The 11,218-nt window shown below is 41.7% G+C and overlaps 2 protein-coding genes and 1 pseudogene across 6 annotated transcripts; 2 read left to right on the top strand and 1 right to left on the bottom strand.

Annotated features, from left to right (window-relative positions):
- The first annotated feature begins 2,315 nt into the window (after nucleotides 1-2,315).
- Nucleotides 2,316-4,312, top strand: LOC115204266 (RNA-binding protein lark-like; annotated as a pseudogene).
- A 117-nt stretch (nucleotides 4,313-4,429) lies between these two features.
- Nucleotides 4,430-8,338, top strand: LOC115204265 (uncharacterized oxidoreductase Mvan_2161). 5 transcript variants are annotated; one of them, XM_029769694.1, is made up of 3 exons: nucleotides 4,430-5,285; nucleotides 6,671-7,231; nucleotides 7,403-8,338. In XM_029769694.1, the coding sequence occupies exons 1-3, from the start codon at nucleotides 5,163-5,165 to the stop codon at nucleotides 7,742-7,744; spliced, it is 1,026 nt and encodes a 341-aa protein (XP_029625554.1). In that variant the 5' UTR covers nucleotides 4,430-5,162; the 3' UTR covers nucleotides 7,745-8,338. The 5 variants fall into 5 exon arrangements, with proteins under 5 accessions (XP_029625554.1, XP_029625556.1, XP_029625559.1 ...); XM_029769696.1 differs by having other exon boundaries at nucleotides 4,430-5,289; XM_029769699.1 differs by lacking the exon at nucleotides 4,430-5,285 and adding an exon at nucleotides 5,300-5,426.
- LOC115204267 (bcl2-associated agonist of cell death) lies at nucleotides 8,000-10,968 on the bottom strand. The gene is made up of 4 exons (XM_029769700.1): nucleotides 10,568-10,968; nucleotides 9,915-10,038; nucleotides 9,524-9,750; nucleotides 8,000-9,252 (listed from the first exon to the last, which is right to left on the bottom strand). The coding sequence occupies exons 2-4, from the start codon at nucleotides 10,027-10,029 to the stop codon at nucleotides 9,151-9,153; spliced, it is 444 nt and encodes a 147-aa protein (XP_029625560.1). The 5' UTR covers nucleotides 10,030-10,038; nucleotides 10,568-10,968; the 3' UTR covers nucleotides 8,000-9,150.
- Nucleotides 10,969-11,218: the final 250 nt, after the last annotated feature.

Raw genomic sequence — 11,218 nt, 5'->3', positions numbered from 1 at the left:
AAGATTGCACCTAAATCAACCATTTATCGGATCATCAAGAACTTCAAGGAGAGCGGTTCAATTGTTGTGAAGAAGGATTCCGGGCGCTCAAGAAAGTCCAGCAAGCGCCATGACCGTCTCCTAAAGTTGATTCAGCTGCGGGATCGGGGCACCACCAGTACAGAGCTTGCTCAGGAATGGCAGCAGGCAGGTGTGAGTGCATCTGCACGCACAGTGAGGCGAAGACTTTTGGAGGATGCCTGGTGTCAAGAAGGGCAGCAAAGAAGCCGCTTTTCTCAGGGACAGACTGATATTCTGCAAAAGGTACAGGGATTGGACTGCTGAGGACTGGGGTAAAGTCATTTTCTCTGATGAATCCCCTTTCCGATTGTTTGGGGCATCTGGAAAAAAGCTTGTCCGGAGAAGACAAGGTGAGCGCTACCATCAGTCCTGTGTCATGCCAACAGTAAAACATCCTGAGACGATTCATGTGTTGGGTTGCTTCTCAGCCAAGGGAGTGGGCTCACTCACAATTTTGCCTAAGATCACAGCCATGAATAAAGAATAGTACCAACACATCCTCCGAGAGCAACATCTCCCAACCATCCAGGAACAGTTTGGTGACGAACAATGCCTTTCCCAGCATGATGGAGCACCTTGCCATAAGGCAAAAGTGATAACTTAGTGGCTTGGGGAACAAAACATCGATATTTTGGGTCCATGGCTAGGAAACTCCCCAGACCTTAATCCCATTGAGAACTTGTGGTCAATCCTCAAGAGGCGGGTGGACAAACAAAACCCCACAAATTCTGACAAACTCCAAGCATTGATTATGCAAGAATGGGCTGCCATCAGTCAGGATGTGGCCCAGAAGTTAATTGACAGCATGCCAGGGCGGATTGCAGAGGTCTTGAAAAAGAAGGGTCAACACTGCAAATATTGACTCTTTGCATCAACTTCATGTAATTGTCAATAAAAGCCTTTGAGACTTATGAAATGCTTGTAATTATACTTCAGTATTCCATAGTAACATCTGACAAAAATATCTAAAGACACTTGTAATATTCACATGTGTAAACATACTGAATTATATTTTACCGCCGTATCATACTGTGCTATGATTGGTTAAGACCACCCAGATGGTTAGGTCATGGTCAGTTGATCATGGTTGGAGATGGGTGAACGTGCCAGTTGTAGCTAGCTAATAAAGAGCTACGTTAAGAAATATCCTGTAGTACTGCGTTTTATTATTTTGTACAAAGCGTACAAAACAAGACAACACTGAAGCAGCAAACTTTGTGGAAATGAATATTTGCTTCATTCTCAAAACGTTTGGCCACGACTGTACATTCCACCTGTACAATTTTATAAAATAACGGCAGACTAGGGAAAGGAAGTCACTTTAGAATATTGATGGGGCTCCCGAGTGGCGCAGCGGTCGAAGGCACTGTTTTTCAGTGCAAGAGGTGTCACTACAGTTCCTGGTTTGAATCCAGGCCGAATCACATCCGGCCGTGATTGGGCTCATAGGGTGGCGCACAATTGGCCCAGCGTCGTCCGGGTCTGCCCGTCATTGTAAATAAGAATTTGTTAATAACTGACTTGCCTAGTTAATTAAGGGTTAAATAAAATACGCAGCCGTAGACAACAAACTTTGCTCTTCCTAGTTATCCAGCTAGCTTTAGTGCCAGCTGCCGTTAGCTTGCTGCAATTTGTTGTCAGTGGGAAGTAGGGCTGTGGTGAAGCCACCAAAGTACATACCTACGTAACCCAACCTACACGGTGATATTTAAGTTAATTTGTACAGAAATAGACGAAAGCGACTTGTCTTACAACCTCAAAAAGGCAGCCAGCTAGCAGTTGACGTTTTTAGCTTGCTAGCTAGCCTGCTGCTGGCAGCTTTTGTTAGCTATCACGCTAGTTGTGACTAGTAGCTAGCTAACCTCCACAAACACTAACAACATTATCTAACTAGGCTACATCTACTAAGGTATTTCTATTTGGTCAGAAAGGCACACTTTATTTTGTGGAATGTAACTAGCTCGCTAGATATTTCAAGTGACTGTATTTTTGTAACTTATCAGTCACTAACGTTAGTTACTAGCAAATATACTCGCCAGCTAACGTTAAATAGCCTGGCTGTAACAAGCTAGTTAACATTAGTTAACCCCACACTGTGCCTGAGAACCCCAGAATTCCCACGATTCCAATGGGGTGTTAATGTCTAACTTGTCATATTTTTGGTTTTAGACCGGTTGAGTGCTGAAGAAGTGTCCTCCAGGAATCCTGTAAACTTGATGCACCCCTTATGTGCAACAGCTAAGTCAATACTGTCTTGTTAGCTACCATACTAAAATGGTAAATATATTTGTTGGAAATGTGAACTCCCCAACCACAGAGCCAGAACTGCATACCCTATTTGAGAAATATAGTCCGGTATTGGACTGTGACATTCTGAAAAACTATGGCTTTGTGCACATGAATGAGGAGGCGGCTCAGAAGGCAGTGGTAGAACTCCATGAGCTCAATGGAGCGCAAATCACAGTGGGGTTTGCCACTACGAAGGTCCGCAATGCCACAAAGATCTACGTAGGGAATGTCCCTGAGGGGGCTACAGCTGCTAAGACAAGAGCGCTCTTCCAGCAGTTTGGTAAGGTGGTAGTGTGACATTGTGAAGAACTTGGCCTTTGTGCACATGCAGAAAGAAAATGAGGCCCATGGGGCCATTTCTCAGTTAAATCACTCTAAACTGGAGGGCCAAAAGATCTTCGTGTCCATCTCCTGCAACAATCAATCCAGAAATGGCAGAGGGGATGACTACCCTCCCCCACCTCACCACTATCCACTTCACCCACACCACGGTCCTCACTACCTCCCTGCTCGAGCGCCACACAGTGACTACTACCCATCTCGTGGTCCCCTTCCACCTCCTCCACCCCCTACTAGGGCCTATTACGATCGTGACCTATATGAGAGGAGTGTCTGCCATGACCCATACTTTTCCTCTTACTTTGAGCAGGATTCTTATGAGCGACAGCTTCCCCCACTCCCTCAGTGGCCACTTTCTCCCTCACTTACTTCCTGTTATTACTGGGAGCGCAGGCCCCTGGCTAGCCGCCACACTCTGTTGCTCTCACCTTCCTCTGCCAGCTATGTGCGAAGTGGTGCTTCGTGAGATTTTGTTGGTGGCAGCTCTGTGCCCCCTCCTTCATCTATGCTCTGGGCTCAGGCTTTGATAATCATGATTACTTTGAGGAGAATTACTCCAATGGTTTTGGTAGAGGTTACTAAGGGCTCTTTTTGAAATGGAAGATTTACTGTATGAGTGTGTTTGCTATGAGTGCACAGAGAGGTTTTTTGAAGCTGGTGGTAATCGTATATTATATAGGAGAATGGGTAATAGGGACAATACTGTACATTCATAAATCTTACTTCGTCAAACATCACACTTAATTGATTTTGACTAGTTTTTGTTTATTTATGATGGAAGACACACCAGCCATAACAGCAGTCTATGAATAATTGTATGAGTGTTTGATTGTTAACATATTTGTAGACTTGAGGTGGTAGGCTAGTGTCTCAATGTCTGTTGTTAATATTATATTTTGGACTTTTGGAGTTTAGGATTTTCTGGTGTAGTATAGGAATTGTGTTTTGTGTAGTAGGCCCTACATTGAGTGGATGGCTCTGCCTAAAAGTCCTGAAATACTACTCTCTAAGACAGTTTTATTTGTCCCCTAAAAATAACCCCTCTCCCTCAGGTTTTTGTCATTCACCCCAATTCAAAGGTTGGGGGTGTTGTGTGCAACCTGACTGACCGACTAACCAAACACACCGCAACAGCTGACCGAGCTCATCTCCTCTGAAGGCCTTGCCACGTTCGACGCAGCATCATAGGATAAAGCATCGCCTTCGAAACAAAACCCGATACGACCGGTTCATCGACTTCAGCAACGAAATAAAAAGATAACCACCGAAAAACCGTTGCACCGCCACAGTCACACAGCTTGTATTACTATTTCACATTATGCATATATGAACTAATCACTAGCTTTCTGTTGCGTTGTGAGACCTTTTTGTTTTTGTATAACGTGACGTTGATGTAATCCAAAATAAAATAGACATCTACGCCTATAGACTTTCCTGATTGTACGCTTCTCGGTTAAAATGCTGTTAATTGGAATGGGAACATTTTTAATGACTTATTTCGAATTCATCATTACGGTTGTTGAAACGTTGGACAAATTTGACTTGTTTTGATAAGAAATACATGAAGAAATGTCTTGATCAGCCGCTTTTGTCATTTAGCAGCTTAAATAAAATGTCGACCTCACTCTGATCCCATCGATTTTTCATTTAATACATTTTTTGTTGAATATCTTTACGAACTGATGATGAAATAATGATTGCTCAAATACGTGATTGACGGTTACCAATAGTGTAATTGAAATGGTTTGTGTCCTACCACAACTAAATGACTTGAAGTCTCTACAGACAAAAAAAAGCACCCTCGCCAGTGGTCAAGTGAGTAGCTCTGAACAATGTCAATGGTGTTGAGGTGTTTGGATGTCAAATGTCAGTCAAAAGGTAAGGTGTCTGGTGTATACAGGATCTTTCATACAACCTACCTCCACAAACTACCCCCACAAGGGGCTAAACTCAGACTAAACTTTTGTGTAAGACCTGACATGGCTTCTTCCTTTTGTTAGACAATTCCTTTCTCCAAATAGAGAAATAGGGCCTGGCATACTGTAACCCTTAACTGCTAACGTTTTAATTTCTCTTTTACAAGTTGTCCTATGAAAGCTTTCCTCCACCTGAAAAAGGTAAGTGAAAACTTGTGTAACAGCTTGGCAGGTAAAACTGAAGGTACTGAAATTGAAGGCAAGGATGCACAGGGCCTCCGGCATGGTCTTTTGACAATAATGTTTTGGTATTGATTGCTTTTGATGGTGTGCAACATTTCAAGTTCTCCATGGTGCACTTCCCCAATCCAATACATTCCATGGTACCACAATGTTGCATATTTTCAGTAATTTCACTGGATGCTTGGAAGGAAATCTCTTTAGAGAATTTCATGCCATGGCAAAATCTGAAGTCTGAAATGTCCCATTTCTCTGTTCTTGCCTATCTGGTCTTTAATTACTTGATAAGTGAGGAAAAAGGAAGATGAACAGTAATTCATGGAGGATAATAAGATTGTTTTATACTGTCCTCTTTTTCACCCCTACATGTTTCAACATCTATTCAGCCTCTTCCAGTCAACAGCACGTCACTGGGGACTGTTCCTGATGGCATATTTAAGGGTTTGTGAGTATTTAAAGAAAACGATTAGCCATTTAGCATTATTGAAGTTAATTTTAACAGCTGCCATTTTAAAGCAAAAGTTGACTTTGTCATGTTATTGCAGGTGACAATGAAATAAGTCCATTGATTTCCAATGTTGGGTATGACTTGTCTTTATTCAAATCAAATCAAACTGTATTTGTCACATGCACCAAATAGAACAAGCCCTTAACCAACAGTGCAGTTCAAGAAGAGTTAAGACAATATTTACCAAATAGACTAAAGTAAAAAATAATAATAAAAAGTAACAATAACGAGGCTATATACAGGGGGTAGAGGTTAGTTGAGGTAATTTGGGGGGGTGTCAATGTAAATAGTCCGGTGGCGATTGTATAAATTGTTCCGCAGGCTTATGGCTTGGGGGTAGAAGCTGTAGAGGAGCTTTTTGGTCCTAGACTTGGCGTTCCAAGTACCGCTTGCCATGCGGTAGCAGAGAAATCATCTGCTCTAAAGTGAAAAAAGTGTCATTCATATGGTCTTACTTAGCCTGTGTGTTATTTTTATACAGAAGTAGTTGAAGAAGAAGAAGGAAGCCACTTTAGACGATCTATTAAAATGCGTCCACAGTTAATCTGGTGATGTGCGCGAAGACAGTAGGGAACCCATAAAATACCTTCGGACATCACCAACTTCGCTCAAATCCTACAACGTATGTTCGTGTACCGTACCATCTAAACATAACAACACGTGGTCATCCTTCAAGTAAGTTGTCTGTCTCTAAAGAAAAGTAAACGTATGAGAAGCAAAAACATGATACTATGTCAGAAATATGATAGTATTTTGCAGCCACTGAAATGGTCTGAAGTTGGTTTAATAGCTAGCAATTTCCTGTCAAATTCAGTGTTCCATCATGGCGCGAATATTGTGGTACCCCAGCCAGTTAAATGAAACGAGTCCTCTTCTGCTCAAAAAAATACATTAAAAGCTTGGCCATGTAGACTTGTCTTGAAGTACTATTCCACTAGTTTTAAGTTGTAGTTATTAGTCGTATGTACGGGATACACATAGTATAACGTAACATAATGTCCAACGAAATGCTTGCAGGTGTCTTCTCGACAATGCAATACAAAATAACAAAGATAAGTATACGGCATAAAGTAAAATGCTCAGTAGAATATAATATTTTTTAGCATCAGTATTGCACAGGAAGGCACAATTTATAGTCCGATATTTACACGTATTTTGGGGAAGGGGATTTGTGAGGAAGTGTTTTAAATTGTGCAGTATTTAGCGAGCAATCGTACGAGTCTGGTAGTAGCAGTTGTGACGTGTGTGTATGTAGCATGATTGTATAGGTGGGTGTGTGGCTAATGGTTAAACCACAATGTCCATCTTTTTTTTACAGCACAGTACTCCCCAGCCCTTCCATCTGGCGTTGATGTCTTCCCCCCTGCCCTCGTTTAGACTGAATACTGGGGCTCAGATGCCCCTCCTGGGACTAGGAACATACAGGCTGCAAGGTAAGCAAATGCACCTGAGTGTTGACGCTGCACTCAGGGAAGGGTATCGTGCCTTTGACACTGCTGCGGTGTATGGCAATGAAGCAGACTTGGGCCACGCCCTGTTGGACCTGATGCCCAAACACAACCTGACCAGAGCAGACATCTTTCTCATCAGTAAGCTGTCCCCAGCGGACATGGGCTCGAAGGCCAGAGAGGGCTGTGCTCGTAGCCTGGAGAGGCTGGGGCTAGGGGGATACATTGACTTGTACCTCATCCACTGGCCTGGAACTGAGGGTCTGGAACCAGAAGATGAGAGGAATGCACAGCATCGAGCCCACAGCTGGACTGTCATGGAGGAGCTCCATACCAATGGTATGCTCAGAGCAATTGGGGTCTCAAACTACTCTCCTAGGCACCTGATAGAGCTGCTGGAGACCTGCAGGGTGCGCCCTGCCGTGCTGCAGGTACATTCATGTCCTCATGATTTGTTGAAGTGGTTTTATTTTTCAAATTTGACACATACAGACCACAGTTTAAATGTATTCGGATTTAGCTTAGCCAAGGGCACAGCTGCTGTTTGTACCTGGCCTGCGATTTTAACTCTCATTTATTATATATTTTTTACCATTCTGCAGGTGGAGTTCCATCCTAGACTGGCACAGAAGGAGCTGAGGGTCATTTGCAGGGACTCGGGAGTCTGCTTCCAGGCGTATTCATCCCTGGGGAAAGGTGCCCTGTTGTCGGAACCAGAAGTTGTTGCTATGGCGGAGGGGCATGGCAGAACTGCCTCCCAGGTGCTTTTGAGGTGGGCCATTCAGCAGGGTGTGGCTGTGTTACCCAGGTCCGCACGGCCCAAGAGGGTGAGAGAAAATGGGCAGGTGTTTGACTTTGACCTGGATGAAGGGGGAATGAAGACACTGTCTGACATGGACAGTGGAAAAAGGTTCTGCAAAAGAGATCCCACTAGTGTGGTCTAGAGGAGAGAGCCCCACAACAATATACTTGATCAGTCATAGAACATTGTGTTAAATGTAATTCTGAACTACAAACGAACCTATAATGAAATGTAACGTTTCATTTACAATATTTATGTTTAAGTCATAGTTCCTTGATTCTTAAACAAATGTTAGGCCAATCGGTTAGTTTAAATAAAGACCTATCCTAATGCATGTTAAAATGCTTAATATGAATTACTTCAACAAAGATTTGCAAAAAACAATAGTCACATTTTAATAAGCAATGTTCAAACATTTAATCTGTTACATAACATAAAAAATATTTACAAATAGTTATACAGTTTTTTTATGAAAAAAATAAATATAAAAATGTTAAGCCACACAAATTTTCAAGTAGAATATCAGTTTTAACTGATGGCAGTGGATGACTCCTACTATTGTTTATACATCAGATTGCCATATACACTCATATTTGTTGCTTAACAGTATTCCCGAATATTTGCATATAAGGTGGTTGAGAAGGCTGCATATGGCCTGGATTGTAAATATTTACATACCGGTATGCACACTATACAATTGAAAAAATATACTGAATAAATGAAAGACTATTGCAAATGAAAGAAGATAATGAAATGTAATGCATCTACGTTTAAGATCAATACCAAAATAAACTTAGTGTATCAGTTAAGTATGTATGAAGATAATTGAACATCTACTTTTACGTTTTTGACAATACCCTGACTTGAAATAGGTGCCTGTCCATCTAAGTCTACGTAAATCTACTCATTCTATCGCACACTGGAGTTACATGTGCCTATGTCAAGTCAGAATGCACTAATGTTTTTGCAGATAAAGGCATTTAATAGGCTAGCATAGGTGGGGGGGGGGTCTGTATAATAAAACGTTTTGTACAACATACCCGTCTTATAATTATTGTCATCACAGATCAGTTGTCCTTTTCACAGGTTTCATATTTTAAGAATCATTAAAGTATATTTACATTTTGTTTATTTCAAACCATTAGTTATTAGCCTACGCTTTGAAATTCATACTTACAAATGTAGAAACATTTCATAGAACAATTTGACATTTCTCTGCAAATATGTTAATAAATATGTAATTGGCACAAGAGATTGTCGCTTTTTAATGACTGCATTTCTTTGAAAATGCATTTATTATGCACTGAATAACTTTTTGGTAATATTGCAACATGTTTTCAATATGCAATGCATTTTGCATAACGTTTGATTTGATTGTACAAAAAGGTCACATTTGAATTGGTGATATTCTCCATAGACATACTGTAATTTAAGCAAAAGTATGCCTATGAGATGTGAATATTTCAGGTGTGGTCCAGTCATTATGGAAATGTGTATGAGCTCCTTCTTGCCTTGGTCTCTGAAAGAGGTGCGTACTGTATTGGTTTCTCACTCCCTGCCTTCCGCCTCCTTTGGACTCCAGAGGAAAGAGAACCATCCTCGGGAGACTTTCTGCTTGCCTCCTCTTGGAATAATCCCTCTCTTGGGCACCTGGGCAGGGAAATGGATTGAAAGGTCAACTCTATACATTTTGATGTAAAGCAGTCTTTACTGCAATCACTGTCAATTAGTGATACTCGGGTAAATCATTTTCCTACGGTATATGCACTATGCTTAGACCTGTGGAGTCCATTCATGTAGCTAAGGATAAAGTCGCATATTACACATTTACTATATATGTATATAGTAAATGGGAATGAGAGTGTCTGCTTTGTTCCCAATCTTTCAATTGTACACTCCTCTGCCAGCCCACATATCTTACCCCTTTGTCGAGCCAGGTGTCAAATTCATCACTCATCCTCCTCAGCTGGCAGCCATATTTCTTTGCAGCCCACAGTGCAGGAGGAGCAGACTGTGATCGGCCTCGGAATGAAGCCCCATCACCCCCACCCTCCTCAGTAGGAGTCATCACATCCTGAAACTCTGTGTCTTCCCTTTTGCCAACCTGGGAGCACACCTGGGACTCTGAGTAGAGCCGGACTCGCTCACCTGTCAGTGAGTGGAAAGGGAAGGGGGGAATTAAGAAATGGTTAGATGTATTTATACCTGAAGAGATTCACACATGTATCCAAACTGAGTATGAATGTATTTTCACATGATATTCGATATCCAGGCTTTATAGGTTTGAGGGTAAACGCAAGTTTGATTCTGACCTGGTCTTGGTCTGTTGCTCATTGTAGTTGAGACATGGAGCTGAAATTCTGAGTTGTGTGTGGTTCCTGAGTGATCAGACTCACATTCATCCACACAATCATGTGTGTGGTCCATTGTAAATACCTGAAGAGAAATGGACCATCCACAGTGAATTATTTTCATTTATTATGATCCCCATTAGCTGACGCCATTGGTTTCATTTGTTTTTTGAAACCAGGTTTGCAATTCACTTGCGCTATATTAGATGGAAGGGAGTTCCATGCACTCATGGCTCTGTAATACTGTACATTTCCTTGAATTTGTTCTGGACCTGAAAAGACCCCTGGTGGCATGTCTGGTGGGTGTGTGTGTGTGTGTGTCAGTGCGTGTGTCAGTTGACTATGCAAACAATTTGGAATTTCCAACACATTAATGTTTCTTATAAAAACAAGAAGTGATGCAGTCAGTCTTTCCTCAACTCTTAGCCAAGAGAGACTGGCATAGTGTTGCTCATAACCATATGTATCTACTGTAAGGAATAGTGTGGCTCATAACCATCTACTGTAAGGTGAACGTTACTCTCACCACAGCAGGCTGTTGGTAAAATCAATATACATGTATTTTATTTATTTATAAGAATTCAATATTTTCAGTATATTTAGCTAGAACTTACCTAAGGTGTCCTGACGACTTGCAAGAGGGTGGTTATAGGTTGACTCTATTTTGGCTATCCTCTTCTGTCAATGTTAAACTGGACCTTGGAAGTGGTGCTATTTCTGTTTCTCCAAGACCCAGTCGGTGTTGATTTCCTCTCATTGCAAGTGGCACACCCAAATAGAAACAGTAACGGTCTATCTAGTAACGTTATTGCTTTGTGTGCCACCGGGAGCCTTTTATGATCAAATGTTCAAAATAAACTTTCGTAGTTAGCTCACATCTTCTGTTCTTAAAGATTGTCTTCACTCAATTTCAATCGACGAGTTTATCAAATTCTTACTGAAATGTCTTGACATATGGAAGGCGGTCTCGAGTACCCAATGCTGTTGTTGTCTTCCGTCGTGTTGTACAGTAGCACCTCTTCGCCCAATAGGCTGACACTGGCAAGCAGAACAAGCCAATAAGCGCGCTGCTAGGGGTTTTTCAATGGCTATCTTGTCAAAACGTCACTGTTGCGAAACGGATATGGAACACAGTTGTATAAATGAGTATGGAACAGTTGTATAAAGTATGGAAAGCCGAATGGTTCATGCGGTCTCGTGACTTGTTTACCGTTTCGCCCATTCCGCGCGCACAATTTACTAAAAGCTTATTATTGATATTGGGT

This window comes from Salmo trutta, chromosome 12 (genome assembly GCF_901001165.1).
Source record: "Salmo trutta chromosome 12, fSalTru1.1, whole genome shotgun sequence".
Classification (NCBI taxonomy): domain Eukaryota; kingdom Metazoa; phylum Chordata; class Actinopteri; order Salmoniformes; family Salmonidae; genus Salmo; species Salmo trutta.
This window is presented reverse-complemented; position numbering and strand designations above follow the sequence as displayed.